Genomic DNA, 24,613 nt, shown 5'->3' on the forward strand with positions numbered 1-24,613 from the left:
TATGTGTCACTTTCTCCTGATTCCAGAATATAAAGTTGAACAATAAGACTGCTAAGTTACAAGTCAAATATGGCAATTTGTTTACTTGTAGTAAAATCAAGCTAGAATGGCCTGCAGAGCTCAGCTTCATCCATTATTTCTTTTTTTTTTTAAAGATTTTATTTATTTATTTGACAGAGAGATTGACAACGAGAGAGGGAACACGAGCAGGGGGAGAGGGAGAGGGAGAAGCAGGCCCCCCGCGGAGCAGGGAGCCCGATGCGGGACTCAATCCCAGGACCCTGGGATCATGACCTGAGCCGAAGGCAGTCGCTTAACTGACTGAGCCACCCAGGCGCCTCACATCAGTTATTTCTAAATGGGGTTACCCTGCAGATTTCAGGTCCCTGGACTAGCTTGGATGGAATCAAAATGCTGAGGCGGGTGAAGGCTTGGATGCGCCCTTTAAACAGGGTGCCTGTGAGTGTGCTGTTCACATTAACAGTGTGAAATTAGTGAACTAGTGGCCACTCACCAATCCTGCCTTGATTTGTGACTCAGAGGCTGAGGAAGGTTTTGTGATTTGTACACGTTCTGTCCTCTCCTTTTTCCACTGGTAACTGTTGGGGATAACTCCAAGAAGCTTCCCTGTTGTTCTAAACACCTCCCTAATTCTCAGTTCGCAGTCACAGTAACAGGTTAAAAGCACTCATTTTATGTCGGACATACTAGGCTGAAACAAGCCTTTCACACATTGTCTTTTATTTAATCTCTAAAACGATTTTAAGATGTAGGCATTACTGTCTTCCATCTTGCAGATGAGATGAGGCTCCCCATTTCACAACCACTGAATGGCAGAGAGAGCTTGGGCTTGGATCCAGGACCTTCAGATTCCAAGGCTCAGGTGTGAGACGACTTCATGGAGAATTGATGCTTCTCTCTGTGTGCCACCAGGATGATTTTCACATTCCTTTATTACCACCTAATGCCATTTCAATTGTTGGTTCACATATCTGTCTCTCCTTCTTTGAGTCTCTGACAATAGGATCTGTGTCTTGACTTCATCCAGGGTCTGCAGTGTAGTAGACACTCAATCAAACTGTCCCCTTGGTCATTCTTTTATTCATTCATCAAATCTTAGTTGCTTACAGTGGGTCGAAATGAAAATATAAAGTTCAAGTAAATGTAAAATGTGTGTTTCTGCACACATGGCACAATAACAGGTAGAAGTTTGGCAAAATATCCATGTGTACAGTGGTTGATGTGTGTGTATAATTAACTAATGTTCAGACTTTAGTAAAAAACTAATGGTGAAAACTCTTATTATTGGCAGTAATAATGCCTATAAAGGCATTTTCCAAAAACCCAAAGACACAATGAATGCATAACACTTCCAAAGGGAAGCAGGTATTTTAAATATTTTTTATCTCATGTAAATTATAGATAATGTAATTTTTCAAGGTGAAAACCCCAAATTATCTCTCTTCATAGGAGGATATAAAAATGTTTATTTGCTTCCTTTATTATTATGTACTTTTTCTTATTTTATCTTACACTAATTCTCACAAGGATGAATATTAAAAATCAATTTATGTACATCAGGTGACAAGGCATAATGGTGTTATTACTTTATTCCTTCAGGTATATGTGATTAAGCAACCAATTTCTTCTTAGAAACATATAAGAGAAAGAAAACTCATAAAACCGACATAAATCCATTTTCATCTTATTAGAATTTGAGTTTTTAAAAATAATAATAAATCCCTTCATAAGTATATCAAACCATTTAATTACAGTGGTGAGTGATTTTCTAATGTTCACATTATTATTGAAGAATATAAGCAGGGTATTCATAACACATATTAATAAAAGTTAAATAACTGATCAGAGTCCAGTTGTCTGAATCATCATTTAAGCATTTATCAAATTATAGCTCAGATTCTTCCCGAGGATATTAAGAGCAGGAGCAAAATCCAGCTGAAGGACCTACCCTGTGTTTTATCCTGCTAGGGGATTTTCTGGAAGATCTCTAGACTACTGGAGCCTTGCTGCAGAAGCATTATGTATCAGCAGCTTGACTAATTGGCCTGACATCCCTGAGGTCTCCCTAGGCTGCTGGTCAGAATTCAGACCATCTTCTGTCCTTGTCACAAAGCTTATTGTCATAACTGCATTATGGAAACTGCAGACTTGCACAGCATACTCTAAATTCTGTGATGAATTCAATAAGCGCTTCCTGGGTTACTGGTTATTTTCATGTATGATTTATCTCATTTCATATTGGCTGCTCATTCAGTTTACAGGCAACAAAACTGAGGCTCAGAGAGGTTAATAACTTTCCTAACATCACAGTTAGCTAGCAGAAAATAAGAGATTCAAACATGAATCTTCTAATATGAAATCTAGAACTCTGTACTATGTGTGAGTAGGTTGCTTTGAAAACCATGTCAGGCTGCTAAGAAATTTTGTGTTTGCTTCAAAGAAAAAAAAAAAAAGCCCCCAAATCACTTTAACTAACTTAAGCAAGAGAGAAGCATTGGTTAGTGGAAAGATTCATGGATAGAAAATGTTAGGGCCTCAGTCAGGGCTGGGAAATGCAATCTGGGGTTGAGGTGACTGTCTCTGGTCTTTCCAGATATTTCACCTGTTTCTTATCTCAGATTCACCATTTGCTGCTTTACAGATGGGTTCTTGCTGCCTCTGATAGATAATGACTGGTCCAGCCTGTGTGTGTGTGTGTGTGTGTGTGTGTGTGTGTGTGTGTGTGTGTGTGCACACGCGTGCGTGCGCATGTGCACACATGTAATGGTGCAGGGGGAGAGAGAGAGATTGGGTGGGAGAGAAGGGGGCAGGTCTACTCAGTCTGTGGCCCACACCAGGAGCTATGGGAGGAGACACTCTGGGAAAGATGCACCAGCAGCTTCTCAGATGGGAATCAGAGAGGAGGTGGGGAGGACATAACTGGTAGAGAAATGATCTCCATTATTTATACAAAAGGACTTTCTTGTACTGTACTGTTAAACTATGATAGTTAAATCCCTGGTTCTCCCACTTGATTGGGAGCAGTTTTATGAATCTGAATCGGTTTCTCTAGTTTGGGTTAAGAGAGTTGTGTATATACTCATGTGTGTGTGCGTATGTGTGTGTGTGTGTACTAATATGTCTAACCTATAATACTATTCCATATATGCACATGTAATTCTATTTATGCAAGCATTTTATTCCTGTTAATCAACTGGGAGTTATCTTCATCAAAGAGGTATTTTGGTGTCTCTTCTATGATATGAAGGGGGAAACATTGTCTTCTTGTCATTTGTAAACTAATTGTTTGTGCTTATACAAGTATCATTTGATTAATATTAGCAAGAAGAACCAGGTAGTGCCAGAGAGAAGAAGTGGCAGTTCTATTAGCAGAATGTGCTTGCCTGTAAGCTGTGGGTTTCCAATATCTCTGACATGACACGCTACCCTGAGTCAACATCTTTAGCAGCAGACATTAGTTAATGGTCCTCAGAAGAATTATCCCACAAAGCAATTTTTATGGACGAGAGGATTCTTCAGGAAAACATTACACTCATTTCAACTTAGTATTATCTGAAAGCCCTAAACATCTTTCAGTATCCAAAAACATTTGCTGCTTGTGCAAGAAGATCAAAAGTGAAAATGTCAAACTGGTAATTACCTTCCCTTGTGTGTGGTATTCCTGAAAGCATCCCATAAAAAAGATAAATACGAAGTACATTCATGGATGATGTCCTGGTTGAGAAACAACCAAGGTGAGGACTTTCTTTGCTTCTTACAGTCCATCACTTAGCTGCTCACCCCTAAAAAATCAACCCAATAATCATGTGCCTAATATGCCAGACTTTAAAACACTTTAAGTTTTTGCTTTTAGCTTGTGGTTTGTAAGATGATGGAAAATAGGATTTAGTAACATGTGAGTTTTTGGAAATATTCTGTACCAAGAATAAGGCAGTAGAGATGTAGTCTTGATTCTACCCAAAGCGATAAGCAAGACATGGATGATGTCTAGTTCTCATCTTATCATCATTCAGTGCTGTGCTTTGAGCCTCAACTGTCCATTTTTGTAACCAAGGGATGAGGTTGCAATAGACAGTGTCTGAAACTCCTTCTAGTTCTCATATTTGTGTCCTTTCTTTGTCTATAATATGTCAGAGAGATCATAGTCATGTCACTTAACAAAGAGCAAATTTTAAAAAGAGATGCTGATAGTTGTCGTAGGTGGGGGATGGATATACAGGTTCATTATACTAGTCTCTTTACTCCTGTGAATGAAACTTTTCAGAGGGACAGAAATGGAGAAATATAGCTGAAGCAGATGACAGCAATAATAAGGAAATGCTGCTTATTATCTCCCCATCCTAAAAAGGAAAAATCATGGTATGTTAGTTTATTTTAATGAGTCACCTAAACATGAAAGGTGATAGAAACAATAGGATGTAGTAGGAAGCAGGACTAGAGGAATTGGAAAAGCTTGCAAGCCCTCTTGAGCCATTTCAGTTGAAATGCTTTATAATTTTATTATGAAAGACATATAGGATGTACTTATAGTCAAATTTAATGAATATACATTACAGAGATAAATGGTTCATGAATTCACCATCATTTTAGATTATGCATTATTGCTCTTTAAAATCATTAGTTTGGAAAATTGAGATTTGATTGTAATTTGCAATTTCCTAGCTTGCCCTGACTGGGCAAAGGAGGAAGCACTCTGGATAATGGCCAGAGCGAAATTTACAAATGCGATGGGGTTGATCCATAAAGTAGAAAAAGGACATGGCATAATTTGCAATCAACTCTAAAAGTTTGACCATGGAAATACCAATGGAATAACCCAAAGTTTGAGCTGTAACATTAGAGCACATACTTTTTTTTAAAGATTTATTTATTTGTTTTAGAGAGAGGTGGAGAGAGAGCATGTGTGGCACAAGGGGCAAAGGTAGAGAGAGAATCTTGAAGCAGACTCCCCACTGAAGGTGGAGCCTGATGTGGGGCTCGATCCCAGGACCCGAGATCATGACCTGAGCTGAAATCAAGAGATGGCCACCTAACCAACTGAGCTACCCAGGAGCCCCAGAGCTCATGAATATTATAAAGTCACTTTCTGCAAAGCTAGATTTCTCCCAGAGATTAGTGCATTTATCTAAACAAATGTTTACTGAGCAATCATTCTGTTCCAGAACTGTACAGACTGTCACCTGAGGACCTTGAAGGTACAGGACCAGATCTTTGCCATTCAAAACTGGGTACAGCTCTTCTCTCCTTGGTCCATGATTGGATGTTTAATCTCACATAAGAGGACAGATTCCTTTCTTGAAACCAGAATAAACTACTGGTCTTCCTCTTAGTAAAAACTTTAACATCTCCAGAGGGCCCTGTGCATTCCCAAACTGACTCTGCAAATTCACTAAGAACTAACTCAACAGCCAAGCTTATAGAAATGTTCTTTATACTTTGTTCTCTTTCCTCACTCAACCTTCACGATCTGCTTCTGTCTCCGATATACTGCGTAAGTCACTCTTTCCAAGTTACCACTGATCTCGTTGTCATTCAATCTCCTTTTTATTCCTTTTCTTACTTGACTTTGAGACAACAATTGATACTGTTGGGTACTCTCGTTTAAAAGAAATTGTTCTTTTCCTTTGGCTTCCACGTCACTGCCTGATCTGCTCTGCTTTCTCTGCTTCTGGGTGATTTAAACAATGTCTTCTTCAACTTCTTTGTGGGTCCCTGTTCTTCCCATAGCATTCCTCAGGGTTCTGAGGTAGACTGTCCTCTCTCTTCACCATCGACTTGTGCTGGGCGAGAGGATCACTCCTGAATCCTCAGTCATCTGTGATGATGTCCAGTCTTTATCTCTACCAGACCCATCTCCATCACTTCGGAGAATATATCCAAAGCTCTACTGGATGGTTTAACATTGATGCTTTGCAGACACCTCAGATTCAGCATGTTCAAAATGGAAAACTTTCTCTTACTGCCTGCACATCCCCAAGCTACTGTTCTTCCAGTATTGTCTGTCTTTGGGAATGGCATGTGCCTTCTGTTCTTGTCATTATCATTGTACAGACATCCTATCATCTCGTTCTGGTGAGTCTGTCCAGCCTCGTTGCCAAGTACCCTTCTCATCTCTTCTCCCAATTCAAACTGGTTCTTCTATAATGCATATCTAATCATGGCATTTCTCTGATTAAAACAAAACTGTGTCCCATTTCACTTGAGGTGAAGTCATGGTGCTGATGTAGCTCTAAGTGTCTGTGTAATCTGGTCCCATGCCTAGCTGTCCAATCTCATCTCTTATGATTCCGTTTGTTTTTCAAGTCCTGCCTTATTGATATTCTTTCACATCTCCCAGCACAGTATGGCTCTTCTTGCCTTTGGGTGTTAGCACATCCCTCTGATCAAGTATACATAAATATATCCTCCACCAGAAACACTCCCTTCCTACTCCTTGCCTTTTATTTTGGCTCAGTTCTATGCAACTTCCAGAAATCCTTGTGTCTGTCTTCCCTGAGAGGCATCCCCTAATCCTCTACACTAGGTAAATTTAGGAAGCCATTGCTAATAAATATATATTATTATATAATATATTAATTAATATAATTACTATAATTATAACTGTTTAATTTTTTTATGTGTCTGGGGTAGAGGGAGATAGAGACTGCATACTCTCTAAGGTAGAAATTATACTTATTGCATTGTACCCCCAAGCCCCCATGCCTGATAAAGCATTTGACACAGTTTTTCAGTTCACACTTGCTGAAAGATTAAATTCAGAAAGAGAATACAATTCAAGGTGTATCATGTTGTCCTACAACCAGCTGAGAGAAACAGAGGGCAAAACATTTCAATAGAATGCCTAAGGACAACTTTTTACCTAAATTTTTATTGCAAATGGAATAAATAATGTATCAATGAATTTGGGAAGGGCCCTATGGAGGCTTTTATGTGTTTGTGCCCTTAACACATGACTACACATCAATAAATGACAGTGGCATGACCTTCAGTAAATGTATGTGACACTCCGTAAATAATTAGTAATGTTTTGAATGACTTTTATTTGACTAATGGAAGGAATTGAGCTCAGTAAGTGCTGCTGATTTCGTATTTGGCTCCACTGAATACAGATACAATGTTAAGGGGAGCTGTGATGGTGACTATCAGACTCAGGATTATCATTGGGACAATCTCTCCTTTAGCTTAATTTATTCTAACTTATCAAAGTGTTTTGAGTTTCCTGGAAGTTACTTACTTACATCAGAAAATGTGTATTTAGTACTTAGCCATTTCAACAAAGTATGAGATTTAGTATGTTGCATGTTCTCTATACCTCCTCTAAAGGTATTAGTGATGGAAGTATCAAAAATTATTCCAACCTGACGTAGCTGTCATATATCAGTAATGGAAAGCCCATTTTACTTTACAAACTCTATACTCCTCATATATTTCCTACCTCAGGAATGGTAGCATCTTGTTGTAAAAACTAGAAATCTAAAATGTTTGACACGTTTCTCTCCCTCATAACCTATGTTTATTTACCTCCTGATTATCTTTCAAATTGGTCCCCTTAGATCCATTTCCACAGTCATTAATCTGGTTCTCTCTATTATCACCCCTTGCCAACTTCCTAAGGAGCCTATCTGCACCAACATGTCCCCTGCCAGTCCATTCTCCACTCAACAGCCAAACCAGTCTTATTATGCCCTGCTTAAAATCTTCAGTAGCTTCCCATCAGCCTTAAAGAAAAATGTCCCTCTCTTCTCTGTGTCTCCTGATGTTAGAGTGCTACCCAAACATGCTACTTAGGTGTCATAATCTAACATACAGATTTCTGGCTTTTTGATTTCCCATTCATCTTTGCACTAAAATGAATGCATCCAGGATAGACTTTTTAAAGGAAAATGTTGGTATTGCCCACAGGTACTTTCTGATAGGGTCGGTGAATTCAAGATATTCATTCATTCAGACATCAGCCTTCAACATTTTATTTTATTTAAGATTTTATTTATTTATTTGATAGAGAGAGAGAGAGAGAGAGAGAGAGAGAGAGAGAGCACAAGTAGGCAGAGTGGCAGGCAGAGGGAGAGGGAGAAGCAGGCTCCCCACTGAGCAGAGAGCACAATGCAGGGCTCTATTCCAGGACCCTGGGATCATGACCCGAGCCGAAGGCAGACGCCCAACCGACTGAACCACCTCGGAGCCCCTCAAAATTTTAATACAAACATCTTAATCCTGTCCTCCTGCCTGATTCTAAGACAACATGTCTTTCTTTTGAGACACATTTCTGGATACAGTTCAAGGGCTTCATGGACTTCTTTATAATGCTCAGAGGTTCTACGATGTAGATGAACAGAGACCCCAAAAGAAAAAAATTACTTGTTTGGGGCCACCTAATGAGTTGGTAATGGAGTACATAACAAGAGTCAGTCATCTCACTTCAATGTTCTTTTCATTTTGTCATTTTGATTTTGGTGGAACAGTTATGTGCTCAAGAATTGTCACTATAGAGGATAGAAAGTGAAGAATCGATGAATCAAAATACTACAAGGTGTGTAGTTTTATCTATGATGAAATAAACCTTGTTGTAGAGTAGTTTATTATTTGTGCTTTCAAAAAGCAAAGTCTAGTATAAACTGAGTCTGGTAAAAACAAGAGAGAGAGCAGGAAGGTGAGAGATGAGTGGGAGAGATCCCTCAGGATGTCATTACACTAGAATGCATTTTGGTAAAATGTAAATGTGTTCAGTATTCAGACATTTATTTTTTCCTCAATAAATCAAGGCTTTACATTTAATGCACTCTTTTATAAATAGTATTTTTAAAAATGGCTTAGTACTTTAGAATGAGATTAGAAATGTGAAGCGCATAACTAAAATGGAAGCAAATTTTCACTTTTATAATAACCTAAGAAGAGATACATAATAAATATTAGCCTTATTAAGCACATATCTCTCAAAGAACAGGTGAGTGTGGCAGGTAAAAAAAGGATTTGAAGAACATAAAGAAAACATCTTTAAAATATGGAATAAAGGTTGTATACCTTACTAGTAGCTTGCTCAGATGCTCCAATAGGAAAGAGTATTTTTATTTTTAATCCAATGAATTGGGAATGAGTTCCTATACTTGGCTCAGTGAATAGTAATACATAAGTATAAAAGTTCCGCTGAATCACTTCCAGAAGATATTCTTAGTATCCTTCCAAATTAAAGTGGAAGAAATTAATATGTGGGTAAAACAGAAAACTTCACATAAGGTACAACCGTTATATTTTCACTTGCTATTTTAAAGAGCTCCATGGACAATGACCAAAACCTGATCAATTACATAGGAACATTTTAATATATTGACATTTCACAACCATTTTGATGGAAGTAAAATTAACTTTATGGGAAAATTCTTAGAGATATTTTAACAGCCTCTTTTTAAAAATGAGACACTGAAGATCTGAATACCCCAAATCCCAGAGTAATAGCTTACAAGTTGCTGGCGGGGAAAGGGGTGTGAAAATAGACAACAGCCTTACAATAGAAGAATTGCTAGAATGTGGTTGAGTACCACATACAGTGTGGGTTTCTTGAGTTTGCCAGGCTTCACAGAGGAAATATAATTTGATCAATAGGCAGAATTTTGCTAAGAGAAGTGAGAGGAAAGAGGATAAAGACGGAGTGGAGGAATATTAGGAGTCAAAGCTTTGCAGATCATGATAGAATTTTGTTTTTTATCCTGGAGGTGAAATAGAAGCCACTGAAGTATTTTGATGGGAGGAATGACATTTGTTGAGTGCTTACTATATGCCGGGAGTATTGATATCGCTATATCAATATATTGATATAATCAATATGTTATTGATTATAATCAATCTTATAATGTAGATACTGTTATCACGCTCTCTTTGTAGGTGAGGAGTCTAAGGTGCCGAGAGGTGAAGAAATGAAATACGGCTCTCCAGGTTCTTGAGCCAGGTTTCAACACAGAAATTGGATAGCAGAGGTGGCCCTCTCTCTTTTTTTAAATTAAAGATTTACTTATTTGAGAGAGAGCAAGTGAGGGAGGTTGCAGAGGGAGAGGGAGAGAGAGTCCCAAGTGGGCTCCTGCTGAGCACGCAGAGCCCAAGACTGGGATTGATCTCAGGACCCTGAGATCAGGACCTGAGCGGAAACCAGGAGTCAGAAGTTTAACACCCGGGGGTCCCCAGGGGTCCCCAGAGGTGGCTCTCTTAAACCTGTGGTACGCTGCTTTTAACACTGATAGAAATACTATATAGATTAGCAGGAGGAAGATGAGATGGGAGTGAGGGAGATCCCTAAGGAGAGCACAAAAACAAGGCCAGACAACTAGAAACACTTTCTGCGGGAAAAGGGGTGGATTGATTGGCTGTCAGTGTAATAAGGAAGAGGGGAAATTGGGACAATGTTCAGGTTTCTAACTTGGCAACTGTGTGGAGAGTGGTCCATTTTCTAGTTACAGGGAGTGCAAGTGGGGGAGCAGATTGAAGGAGGGGTGGTGGCTGGGAAGGGGTGCATTCTACACAGAGCATATGGAGATGGAGATGCCTGTGGAAATGTAGGAGGACATCCGGAGGAGGCACTACATGAGGGCTGGAGCACAGGAGGGGTATGGTGCCGCAGTGAAGAGACCACTCAGAATTAAATCCAGACCCCCCTACCCATGACCACAACTAATTATGTAAAGTAGTTAAGTGGAAATAGGAAACTTCTGTTAATCAACTCTTGCTTTCATTGTTGGCAAAACACTTCATGTCTTTGGGTCTCAGAATCTTTATCTGTCAAACAGGGAGATTAGAGCAGACATTTGAAAAGTGCTTTGGGGGGTTCTTTTTATATTCTCTTAAAAACTATGCACTGTGTTTACTGCATAGGTCCTATCAGCAGGTAATCTGGAAATTTACATAATTGGCCACAAGAGGGAGAACTCTAATTCCACATTAAATCATTTTCTACACTATGAAATAATCTCAAAGTTGGTGATAGGCTGTCTCATTTCCACTTCCTTGTGGAAGTTGGGGGAATTCTACTGCTAGAGATAGGTTTAACTGAATTGAAATGTGGTTTTGTGTCGCTAAAGTTACGATAAAGTCACTGAATGTAAAAATCTATTTGTATTAAGCAATAATTCTCCATGAATGAATCCACATGCCTCTTTACTTATGATGAAGACAGTAAAAATTTTAAATTCACCCTGGGAGGATTTTTTTCCTCCAAATAACATTATTTTAGTTAACCTTCATGAAAACTATAACCTTCCTGAAAGCCCTTGGTTATTCTGAAAAGAACATAAGAGCCTTGGCATGTCAGTCTTCTGTGAGGATACCCATATCAAAATAAAAGAATTAGAATGGCACCGGCCTCACCAGTTTAAATGTTACATGTTCACTGGATATGTATATGTTGTATGTTCTATGTTCATTGTTATAAGAACACTGAACGTTATATGTTCAGTATTAAAATACTCATTTTCTGCTTGGGTTAACTGTACTTTAGCTTTTATTATTTTTAATTTTTTTAAAAAGATTTTATTTATTTATTTGATAGAGACGGATAGTGACAGAGATAGCGCGAGAGAGCACAAGCAGGAGGAGAGGCAAAGGGAGAGGGAGAAGCAGGCTCCCCATGGAGCAGGGAGCCCGATGCGGGGCTCTATCCCAGGACCCTGGGATCATGACCTGAGCTGAAGGCAGACGCTTAACTGACTGAGCCACCCAGGCGCCCCTGTACTCTAGCTTTGTGGAAAGTTTTATTGTAAGGAAACTGTAACTCTCATTGGGTTGAGAATTACCTTATGAGTCTTCCTAAGCTTTAATAAGTCACATTTTTTTGACTTGATCAAATTAAATTACCTTTGTAAGGTCTGACTATAGTATTTCTGCATTTTATCAAATATATCTAAACATAGACTATGTGTCTTCCCTTTTAAAGACATGATATTAGTGAGCTATATAGGAACCTCAATAATACAACTGTTACTGAAAACATATTTGTGTTCCCCCTTAGAGACAGTGTCACATTCTTTTAATATGTTTGATGACAGCAGATATTCCTTTGAGAGTGAATGCAATAATCAACGACAACAACAACAGATGTTTTTATGAATGAAGACTGAATATCAAGGTCACCAATCAAGTTGGAGTATATATTATTTGGGAGTCATAATACTAGATGTAGCTAAAATATTTAAACTCCCTTTGATTTATAAACCTCTTCATTCATCTGTCATAAAAGTCACAAAATGTTTTCAGCAGGGATGTTGTAGCTGAAAAATAAGTAGAAACCCCCTTAATGTGACTTCTAGGAAGGGTAATTTCCATTTGAATAAACTCATTCTCCTGTTCTCACGAAAACAGAAATAAATACATAAGTAGTTTGATTTATTTAGAGTCTCTTTGCTCTTCTTTTCCAGTTACTTTCATAATGGACACTTCAAGAATCCTTCAAATGTAAATTAACAGTATACTAAGTAAATCGGTAATATTATCCTTGAGATCTTTCCTATAACTTCCTCCAAAAATGATGCCGATTTTTAATGTTTTTCTTTGGCTTAGTGAATTAATTTTCAGTCAGTGCTTTTCGTATTGGTCTATAATGCTTTCTGATACGAAAGTATTATAGACCAATAAAAGATCGATGCTAGGCAGTGTGCTAGGCCTATGCTAGGAAGATACACACCTTTCAGCTGCTGCTTGTATCCCCAGTGACAAGCATGGTGCTTGGCCCTCTAGTAAACATTTACCAGTAGGTATTTAGTAAATATTAGTGGCAGAGATGAATGAAAACTAAATGATATGAAATTACATATATATGTATACATATATATGTGATTATTCCTATTATATATATATTATTCCAGACTATTACATAATCACCCACCTAAAACATAGGGGCTTAAATCAACGACAGTCGTTTATCTCGTTCACAGATCTGCAATTTGGACAGGGCTCAGTGGGAACACACCGTCTCTACTACTCCACACAGTGTCAGTTGGGCTGGCTTGAAATCCAGGGTTGACTGGAAGACTAGAGTCTGGAATCACCGGAAGTTTCATTCACTCACATATCTAGTGGTGATCCTGGCTGTTGGCTGGGACCTCGGCTGGGGATGTCCTCTGGAAAATCACTTGGATTGCTCACAGCGTATTTTTAGGATCTAAGAGCTAGCTAGCATTGAAGTGATGGTGGTAAAGTGAGTAGCATTTTTATGACCTAGCCGTGGGGGGGTCACATGGGATCACTTCTGTTGTACTCTCTTGGTCAAGGCAATTACAAAGGTCTGCTTGATTTTAAGGGGAGGGGATTTAGAAGCCACCATGATATGTATGAATGTTAAGGCCACATTGTAAGAAGAGCATGTGGGATGTGATATTAGCCATGGGCATTTTTGGGAAATACGCCGTACTTTTATATAGATAAATATACAATTTTATTTGTAACCTGCACTTCTATTCACTAGCTAACTTTAGAAAATACTCTTCCCAAACAAACAAAATTTACCTTCCTAAAGGAATTTTACCTGATTTAATGAACACTTATGGTTCATTTTCTCCTTCCTGTTTTTGCTTGTTCTCTGTTCTTGTAAATATGCTCATCTGCCCTCCCCAACCTCTCCTCACATCCACAAGCCTAGATCAAGGCTTACTTCTTCAAGTCTTTCCTCTATGGCTTTTTTTTTTTTTTTTTTTTTGCCTGGAAAGCATTTTTTACTTCCATTCATTTTGTTGCTGAATACTTATTCTAAAAGGGTGGATGCCTGTGTCTTTTTCACATTTCAGAGCAAATAGCACATTACTGATGAATAGAAGGTGTTTAATATTTGCTAAATTGATAAAATGTTTGTAAGTTATATACTCTTTCTTAACCAGAAGAATTACTTCATGTTTAATCTAAAATATACTCTTTCTGTTACTAAATTTAAATGAACAGAACTTCAAGTTCAGCTAAGAATGAAAAATGCCATTCTGTATCTAAATCTATATTACAAAATTTAAAAATAGAAGCAGTCTTTCCTGAAATTTGATTCTGATATGGAACAAGTGATGATAAATTATCTGCACATGACAAATTTGAGATGTATACTGAGATTGCTTTTTTCCCCCTAAAGAGACTGAAAATCAAATAGTAATAAAAAAAAAACGGAAAACGGAAAACAGTATTTCTTCTACTAAATCTGTTTCATGAGATGTTGAAATAATTTTGGATAAATATCACTGAAGCCATCAAGATATTAATGCCATTTAATAGTTTAAACTAATGATACTTTTTAAAATAAATTATACTATTTTAAATAATAATAAATAATATACTATTTTAAATAATTTTAAATAAATTATACTAAGGGCATTGATTATTTTAAATAAGGGCATTGGTCCTAGGTGAAGGAAGGATCAACTTAAAATAGGTCATATAGAAATTGCACGTCATTAATTGCTTTATAGGAAGTAAATTGAAAAAAACCAATTTGTATATCTTTTGTGGGATCATTTATAAATGTTTTACAAGTTAGCAAGAATCATGTTTTCTATGTACCCTGCCATATCCCTAACATCTGGCAAATGTCTGTCATGTGAGGGATGCTCAAAAAATGATTTTGCATGAAAGAATGCAGTGCCTTCTGACAATGTATTTTCTGGTTGTTTCAAAAAGCTACTGTGTTCTTCAGCTTTATAATAGCCTCAGAATTCTTGATTATATAGTTCGGAATATATGAGCTTTGGAACTGTTTTCAAAGTTGAGGTTTTGTGTTCTGAATTCAGGAATCATATCTCACAGAGATTAGTCCTTCAAGTATTTCCTACATAGTGCTAACTATAATAATGATCATACCATATCATATTTACTTTTACACATACTTGCCTCTAAACGTAGGTTGCAAGCAACTCAATGATGGTATCTTTCCCCTAAATTTTATATTCTGAGAACAAATTGGTTTTTCCTGAAATTTGATTCTACGTGGTGGCTACTGCTCATTTACTCTTGAAAGAATGAGTGAGGGGCGCCTGGGTGGCTCAGTCGGTTAAGCGTCTGCCTTCAGCTTAGGTCTTGATCCCAGGGTTCTGGCATCAAGCCCCATGTCAGGCTCCCTGCCCAGTGGGGAGTCTGCTTCTCCCTCTCCTGCTCTCCCTGCTTGTGTGTGCTCGCTCTCTCTCTCTCTCTCTCTCTTTCAAATAAATAAATAAAATCTTAAAGAGAAAGAATGAATGAGAATTGGAATCGGAATTTGCCCTTTATTATCTATACTTTTCTTAAAAAAACAAGCCATTTCATCAAAATGATGTTAACATTTGAAAAATTATTAACTTATTAAACCCCTCCACCCATTAAAATAACATGTTGAACTTAATATCAGAATAAACATTAATTTCAAGTTTAGCTCAACATCCTCTGTAAAGATTAATATATTACCTTGTGTGTATTGTGGCGTTCTGGTGCTTTCTTTTTTCAAAAGAAGAGTTACTTCAGAAATCCTGTTCTTTTATTTTAGTAGCACCAATTCCTTGAGAGATTGCACCCCACCCACCACATCTCTCTCAATCCTAGAAATAGGTAGGAGCCGGCCATATCACCTCGGAATCCAAAGTGACGTGTATGGGTTTGTTGTATATGTTTAGAAAAGTGTCTGGATCCATGAACTCTTCAGATTTGCACAAGTACTTTATCATTTGTTCTGGGATGAGCAGTTCAGGTGCAAGTTGGTGCAAGTTATCCCCTGGTCCTTTAGCGCCCACTTTAACCATCTTGAAAAGATGGAGCGCTAGCTTATGGGTCTGAGTGAGAAACTCTGTGATGACCTCTTCGGTGGACTGTGTCTGTGTCACATCATCAAGATACATGACTGGAACTTTTATCACTGAAACATGCCATTGCATGAAGAGCCTGGTTGGGATGTTATGGGATACAACGATAATTTTCATCCCTTGGATAAAAAATTCTGCTTCTCTCTTTTGATGGTTAAGATAATCCAAAAGAATTCGGTAAAGCGTACCATTGGAGCTCTCAAGGATGTGCAGGATAGAAGTAGGATATACCAGCAGAAACCCTGTCACTGCTTCCCCTAGGTGGTGTTTTAAAATCGACTGGAATGCTTGTTCATAGTAGTCAGCAATATCTTTTTTTTCTGTGTTTGCTGTTATCTCGGCCACTAGAAACATCCTATGAAGAAGGAATTTCTTTAGCTGTAGTCTTTGCTTCTCTTCCTGAAGATGAAAGTAATTGCCACGCGGGATTTGTGGCATTAGAGGAGATTCCACTGGAAAAGTCCTTTTGTTGATCTTTCCCATACGGCCTGGGAATGTCATGATGGGTCCTGTTTGTTCTTGCCGATGACTCCAGTTTTTAGCCTAGCACAGTGTTCACATTATCGGGATACCTCTTCAGTGGTGAACTCTTTTATTTCTTCTCACAAAAAAAAAAAAGTTTATTATTTGTCAGATGCTAGTGAATAGGAAAATCCCTTCCCAGTATTATCGACAATACCATCTTTGAAATAAAAGAGAATGTTAAAACAAGATGTAAATTATAGAGATTGTTTAAAAGTTTACAGTGAAATAGCATTCACATCATAGGAAAGAACTCTTAATACACTCGTGAGTGGGGAGAAGAAAGAACGTAATCTACAGCAAGTTAACTCTTTTTTGTTTGCATTATTATTTTCTCCTTCAACTTATATTAAATTTCTTCCCTTTTCCTGAATCAGGCATGTGCTCTTATGCACATGCACGTGTGCACAGACACACACACGCGCGCACACAGGAATGTATCTGACACTCACTCACCGTAGCATTGGTATCACATTAAAATGTCTTCATATATGTAATGGCAATTACAGATTGTCCTTGATTTGTCAATCAAAAAAAAAAGTGGTATTTTATGGTAATTCTCCATTAAAAAAAATTTAACTGGTCAGTAAATTAAAAAAAAAATCTGGGGGATTCTGAAGTCCTAATTGGCTTACTCCATCTTTACTCGGGATACGGAAAGTTAGTACTGTGGCTTGTCTAATAACATTCGATTTTTAGAGTACCTAATTTTGATTCTTTGGGGTTTTTTTCCTATCAACAAATGTCAGAAATGGCCCTTCTCCCTTCCTTTTGTTGTTGTTGTGGGCATCGAATAATAAATTCTGTTACTTTGCACTTACTCTTCTTACCAATCTCTTTTTCTTCCCTCCAGGTCATCTTAACATTTCTTTTCTTCTTCAAGTGCTTCTTGCTTTTACCCGTCCATGAGGTCCCATTTGTCCTCCATTACTTGTCCAACTGCCAGTGTCTTGGGTGCTGCGTGCCCTCTTGTTTCCATGGTGCCTAGCGAATCAGACTGTCGGGGTCTTAAAGGGCCAGAGCGCACTGGCAAGTGCCATTGTTTCCTTTAATGAGGGTATCTCAACAGACATCTCAGCCTCACAGGAGAGGAAATGAGGGCTTCTTTTCTAGAATGGCTTCTTCTTTACCAGGTGCCTTTGAAAGTCAGACAGATGGGGGACCTGAATATCTTACTAGACATAGTCTTTTCTTTTTACTTTTTGTCCACAATTTATGGAAGAGGCAACTAAAGCATGGAGTAGTTATGTACCTTGCACCCAATTCAAACATGCTTTCAGCAACCTCCCTACTCTGTCCGCCTAGGGTAGAGGGGGTATTGAGATGCATTAATTTAAATACTTTAAGAACACATGTCAGAGTCTGTGTAAGGGTGACTCTGTTTTAAGAAATTTCTTCTATAAGGTTTCCTTAATTTGATGTAAATTTAAGTTAGTTTTTACAATAAAAATTAATAATACCATATCTTAAAATTGCATTCATGTGAGCTCTAACCATAATTTTAAAACAAGATTAGAAAACACCTTTATTCAATTTTTTAAAAAGTAAACCTTACAGTACTTCTTTTTTTCTTTTTTGAGGATTTCTGTATCTCTCTCCTTTTTTTTTTTATTTATTTTTTGACACAGAGAGAGAGACAGCAAAAGAGGGAACACAAGCAGGGGGAGTGGGAGAGGGAGAAGCAGGCTTCCCGCTGAGCAGGGAGCCCGATGCAGGACTGGATCCCAGGACCCTGGGATCCTGACCTGAGCTGAAGGCAGACGCTTAATGACTGAGCCACCCAGGCACCCCAAAAGTCAACCTTACAGTACTTTCCCCCGCCTAAGGTTTGTGATATCCAAACTTATGATCTGGCTTTAATGATATACAGTAATGAGTTATCCCAAAAAGTGGAGGCCGAGAGGTGACTTAATAATTCCTTAAGGATGTGGTACATAAACATTGACTAATTCCTCACAGGGTTCACTTCATCACTCCCTGAAATGACACGGTCTTTCCCAAGGCACGCAAGAACTTGTCACTGCCCAGTCTACGGGTTGTTCTCAGCCTCATTCTTCTTCCTGCTTTGCAGAATGTGATTGTGTTGACCATACCTCCTTTATGGCCTTCTCTTCTCCCTTGGTTTCTATGATTCTGGACCTGCCTGAATTTCTTCTCAAATTTCTGTTTATGGCCTTGCTCAGTTCCCTCTCACACTCAGCTTTGGGCAAAGCTGAGGCTCTGTGCTCATCATGCAGATCTCTCATTCTACCTCCATGTCCAAGTAGCTTAGCACCATCTTTTGTGAGGGCAGGTGGCTGGTCCTTGATGTCACTCTTGCCTCCAAACTTAGTGACTGACATTGCTGACTGACCATGGAGACTTCCCTGCTGAGGCCAGCCCTGGATTTGGACTCCTTCTCAGTCTAAGGCTCAAGGCAGATACCATTAGTTTGTGGGGGTTGACAAAGAAGAAAAAGAAAGACTAACTTTCCAGCCCAGTATTTTTTCTGTACAGAGGACTCCTAAATTGTAATCCTGTTTATAACACTTCTCCTGGGATGTACCTCTACCCTTTTAAATTTAAAAAGCCAACACTTTAACTATTATTTTCTGTATATTTCCCTTTACAAATACCCTATTTGTGTCTCAGTTACACATTTTTCACTCATCCCCTAGGCCAACACCCCTCGTCTTACCTTTTCATGTTTCCTAAATGTTATCTGCCAGCTGTGTTCTGTTACTAAGTCTTTTTACTTTGAAATCTATCATAGGTTCTTGATTTCATTATAGACCTTGCTCTTTATTGGGGTTATAATCAGAATCTACTATCTTCAGTGTTTTTCCACCTCACCTGTTCAACTGAGAGCATGAAACTATAGGACCTGTGACATGTCTGCCTCATAAAATGCAGGAGATACTTATTTTATGAAGTCTTTCCTGTTTACTTCCCCTCCAGAGACTGCTAGGAGAAGGCACTTCTCCCCTTCCCAAGTCCACAGCGATTCCTGGCACTTCCACTGCACATTAATGGATTATAACAGAGAAGATAGGGACATGCAACTGTAGGGTTTGGTAACCTAACAGGGGCTTTGCTCAAAGTCATTGGGAGAATTTATAGGGCATGTCTAGAAGCCCTTTCTCAATGCACAAACTTAAATTAACCTTTTATCCATAGATAAGATTTTCTTCTTCATGACACCATTCTTACCTATAGTCCAATTTTTCTACCTTTTTACCCCTATAAAAGGGAGCTCAGTTGTGATTTTTCGCTGCATGTGCACTTTTTATTTCCCTTCTCTTTCATATATCTTGGTTCCAGCAATATAAACCTAATAGAAAAATGACAATCTTTCATCATTATAATTCCCCATATAAACTATGCAAAATATCACTGAGCCATTCCTTCTTCAAAAGAGTGATGATCTCTTAATTGGCGTTGGCTTGAAACATATGAAGTTGTCATTTTTTTTTAAGATTTTATTTATTTATTTATTAGAGAGAGAGAGACACAGTGAGAGAGAGAACACAAGCAGGGGGAGTGGGAGAGGGAGAAGCAGGCTTCCCGCGGAGCAGGGAGCCCGATGCGGGGCTTGAACCCAGGACCCTGGGACCATGACCCGAGCCGAAGGCAGACGCTTAACGACTGAGCCACCCAGGCGCCCCTTAAGTTGTCATTTTTATAAGTTAAAAACTGTCTGGTATTGACAATTTTTATTTTATGTTTTAATTTTTTTATTCAAGTATAATTTACACTAGTTTCAGGTGTGTAACATAACAATTCAAGGATTCTATACATTTCTCAGTTTCATGTGGTCCAACTGAATACATTTAGAATCAGTGGTTTTTACCACCATAGATAATGGTTTGACCTCTATCTTCCCCATGTATCTTTCCATCTTTTGAGGCATGTTTTGTTGTTGGATTCTTGCTTCCACATTGTTGTTTCATTGTCACGTCACATTTAAAGGCAACTTACCTTCTTTTCTTGCCTTTCATCAACAATACTCTTAAGTCAGGAGTAAAGTTTTGAGCAGCTAGGAATAGAAACAACACACAGTTTGGACCATTTTTTTTTAATTGGCTGTTATATGTAATTATAATTGTCCAAGCTCCTTTCGATGGACACCTGATATTTGAATTCTCAGATGCCACAATCCTGTGCTCCATCGATTAAGGACCAGTTATTTATCTTCAGGTGGCAACTCAAACAGAAGACCTCCTCTCTCTGTCCAATGGGATAAAAAGACATTGGGGTTTGTTCTCCCCGAGTGGTCCGTTAGCGTAGTTATCCAAGTTCAAACAACTGACAAGTGGCAGAACCCGAGTGGAAACCTATAATGCTGAAGAGTCTTCTCCAGATATTCTTCCTATCTGCTCTTGTTATCCAACTCCTCTCACGTAAGTACACAACATGTATTTGGAACTCGGGTCAAGCATGCACCTTAATATTTACCATATTCTTCCTGCTCTGGTTTTATTTTCTGGAACCAAACGTTTCTGAAAAACAAACTCCCAGTGTCCTTTGTCTTTGTAAGGCAGAAGGAAAGGATTAAAAAGATTAAATACCATTAACTGATTATTTACCATGTGCCCTACACTACATGCTTTTACACATATTAATTAATTTAAGCTTCACAACAGCCCTATAAGGTTGACAGAAATTTTGCCCACAATTATAGAAGAGGAAACTAAAGCATGAGTTACTTAAGTGCTTTACACACACGGTTCACACATGCTCTCAGCAACCTCCCTACTCTGTCTACCTAGGGTAAAGAGCAGATAAATTATTCCCTCTCAGTATCCATGCCCACAGGGCCATTCTTTGCTTCTCTATGACAGGACAATTTTTCTGGAAATGGAGGCTACCTTGTGGTTTGGATAAAGGAAATTGAAAACTCTTACCTCATACCTGTAATTCAACAAAATTGATTTCCTGTCTTTATTCTCTCATTCATTTCAGATTTATCTACACCTTTGGTGCACCAGGTAATATCGTGGGCATTGTACAAAACACAAACATGGAAAACAGCTGGTCCCTAATTTTAGGACCTGAGGGTCCAGTGAGGGGTGTTGAGATGTCCATGAATGACTACAGGCCAGGGGAAAACATCATAAATACAAAGTGAATGATGATCAGTGCTTTAGAAGCCCTGAGGTTGAAAGGGTGGCTTTTTTGGAAAGCTTAATGAAAGAGCTTTTATTTGGGCATGGTCTTCAGGGGAAAAGAGCTGGGAAGTGGCTTTGTGAATGTTTCTTGAATTCATTTCTCTAGAATGGGAGGATGTGCACCGACTGACTATTTTCTACTTGGAATACCAGATCCCACTTTAACTTTCCGCTTGTGCTCATGTACTGGAAAAACGGAAAACTCTAAATCATTTCCACTAACTTTTTCTGTGTTTTGATAGATCTAAATAATTGTATATGAGAATTCATGTTCTAAATAAATGGCTAACAACTTGGGTAGAGCCTTTTACTAGGATCATATACCTAAACTATTAGACAAAATATACTTGATTTAGCAGAGAAAAAAAAGGTTAGTTATCAAATCACTAGATATTTAAAGACTTACTAAAAAAGAAAACTAGATTACCTTCTTCAGCATTGCTTCTATTTGTCAAAAACATTATGGAGCAGTGTTTGGTAATTATTTATCAAGGAGAGCACAGGCTAAAAATATTTTGTTATTCAATTCAAACGTTTAACATATGTCTACTATTTGGAGAAAAACGTGCCAGACACTCTGGAGATATTCTTGTAAATCAGATGTTGTACCTACACGTGAAAAAGTCAATTCTATTAGCAGATCTTAACGTCAACACAATTATGTTTAGTACAGAGCAGGAGAGCAGAAATATAATAAGGACATAAACAATGAACACGGAAAACAAAAAATGCTGTAACAATTAAACCTGACTGAAAGAACTAGTATTTAAGTTGGGCATAACAAAAGATATCGTTTGGGGGGTGGACCAGGGAAGAGATGGGGATTAGGGAAGATACAGAACAGACTTTGTAAACGAGAAGCTTAAAGAGCAGAAGGCATATACGGCAGAGCTAGGAAATGTGGCGCTTGAAGAAATGGCGGTGGTCTTGTTGAAGTAGAGTGTAGTTCTCAAACTAGAGAATCTGCAGGCTTGTTAAATTAGAGATTCCTGGTCTCTAGCCCCACAAAGTCTGAGTTAGTATGCTTAAAGTGTGGCCCGAGAATTTGCATTTTTGCAAATGCTCTTCTAATGTTTCCACCTATTTCACTTTAGGAAAGAACGGGCTTGCTGGTGGTGATTCAAACGCTGGCTGTCTATTAGAATCATCTGGTGGAGAATTAAAAAAGAAGCCAGCTCCTGGTTCTTATTTAATTAGCATGGAAAGAACTCTAGCCTGTGTGTTTGTGAAAACCCCTCCAGGTGATTGTAAGTGTAGCCTGGTGTAGAAGTGCTGGCCCAGGCTGGAGGGTGAGCAGGGGGGAGACGTGGGGAAGGAGAAACAGGAAGTTGCGGCTAGTCTGTGGAGGACTTGGAGGCCATGCTCAGAGGTATGAGTTTTACTCTGTGGGTGGTAGGGAATCATTGGGAGTTTTTGAGTGCCTATAATCATAACTGTGTTTTAGAAAGTTGCCTGTGATGGGCAGAGGAGTTAGGGACGGGCAATCTTGGAGGCAACCAGAACACTTTTAAGAATTCTGCCGCTGGAGAATGAGTGCTCTTATCTTCCACCGGTTGAGGAGCATAATTGGTTCAAGTTTTCTAGATAGCCATTTGGTGATTTGGATCACGAGTTTAAAAATTTCCATACTCTAAGTAATGCCTCTTCTGGGTATATCATAAAGAAATAAAATTATTGACAAGCTTTTTAATGTAAAGATGGTTATTATAGGGATTAAGGGAGAACTTTGAAAAATTAATATATTAATTATGGAATACTATGATGCCCTAAAATCATTTTTGAAGAATATTCTAAATGCATGGAAAACAGTTATTCTCAAAGTAAATAATATAATACACAGTTATGTATAATATGTGATCCCCATTTTATTTTAAAAATGATAATACAAACCAGAGAGAAATCTAGCCAAATGTTAAAATTGGTGGAATTTAGGGGGTGCTTGGGCGGCTCAGTTGGTTAAGCGTCGGACTCTTGGTTTCCGCCCCGGTCATGACCTCAGCGTCATGAGATTGAGCCCCGCATCGGGCTGTGCTGGGCATGGAGCCTAATTAAGATTCTCTCCCTCTCCATCTGCTCCACCCTGTACCCCCCCCCCCCCCCGCCGGCTAATGCTCTCTTTTTCTCTCTCTTTCAAAACAATGGTGGAATTTGGTGGTGATACTCGTTTTGCATTTAAAAAAAAATTTCTAAGCGTGTCTACATTATTGTTCTATTCAAAGAAAAAAAAAACCATTAAAAAACCCGATAGGCTTTGTTACTGGTTTGGCAAAAGGTAATACATGTGTTGCTCTGTTTGTGGTCTGGGCTAGTCTACTTTAAGAGCCTGCCGATGGGTAGAACTTATAAAAGGGCAGATGCTGGACCAAGTTGAACAAGAAGGATCAACAGTCGGAGATGTCTGGGCTTACTGATTGAGAGTAAGAATAGAAAGACCTAGAGATGGAAAATGGAGCTGTTATCAAGACACAGTCCAGGAGCTTCAGTTCAGAACAGCCTTATGTGACGTGAGACTATCTTTGTATGGCTAGCCTAAAGCCTACCCCTGAGAAAAAGGTGGGTCTTTGAAGATTTGGGTAGTTGCTAAGACTAAGGACTATATGCAAGTCATCATCAAGGTAGGCATGATTTGGTCAACTGGATGTGTGAGGTGAGCTGTGGAAGGAGTTAAAGATGGCCCATGGATTTGAATGTCAATGGCTGGGATGACTTAGATTTTTAAACTACAGATAGAGGATAGACGAGAAAGCCCAGATTTGAGAAGAAAAACAGTTTGTAACTATTAGGTTGAAGTGGACTTGCCATGGGAACATCCAAGTATAAATGCAGTTAGGAGTCTGGAGATTAAGAAACGTCAGGATCGTGATGCAAAGTCGATCGTCATCTGTCCTGAGGAAAAAGGTTGAAACCCTGGGAACCATTGTGCTTGTGAGAGAATAACAGGAAGGGAGAAGGTGGAGAGAGTACCATGTGGAACACTTAATTTTTAGAAGCGGGCAAATGAGAACATCAAAGGTGGGTGGAGGAGAGAGGTTAAAAAGCTTGAGAACTGAGGTGACCTTCTAGTATTGGCAATTACGAGTTTCCTGGAGACTTCAAAAAAAAAAAAAAAAAAGGATCCAGTAAAATGATCAAGGGAAG

At 38.6% G+C, this 24,613-nt stretch overlaps 2 protein-coding genes across 5 annotated transcripts in view; one reads left to right on the forward strand and one right to left on the reverse strand.

Annotated features, from left to right (window-relative positions):
• Positions 1-17,294, reverse strand: part of TEX47 (testis expressed 47) — a 37,279-nt gene extending 19,985 nt beyond the window's left edge. Inside the window, exons 1-3 of one of the 4 annotated variants that reach the window (XR_012380106.1) lie at positions 17,150-17,294; positions 15,415-16,404; positions 876-1,051 (exon numbers count right to left, since the gene is read on the reverse strand). Coding sequence is in view for 2 of the 4 variants with exons in the window: in XM_025873260.2 (XP_025729045.1) it covers positions 15,546-16,307 (762 nt within the window). In the remaining 2 variants the exon portion in view is untranslated. Of the gene's footprint in view, positions 1-875; positions 1,052-15,229; positions 16,405-17,149 lie in introns of those variants that run through there. The other 3 variants (XR_003208626.2, XM_025873260.2, XM_025873259.2) reach the window with 3 other exon arrangements.
• The window catches only part of ZNF804B (zinc finger protein 804B), a 547,749-nt gene that overhangs the window by 23,423 nt on the left and 499,713 nt on the right, over positions 1-24,613 (forward strand). The window lies entirely within an intron of this gene.

This window comes from Callorhinus ursinus, unplaced genomic scaffold, assembly GCF_003265705.2.
Source record: "Callorhinus ursinus isolate GAN/ISIS: 27379988/994484 unplaced genomic scaffold, GSC_fseal_2.0 scaffold12, whole genome shotgun sequence".
In the NCBI taxonomy this organism is placed as follows: domain Eukaryota; kingdom Metazoa; phylum Chordata; class Mammalia; order Carnivora; family Otariidae; genus Callorhinus; species Callorhinus ursinus.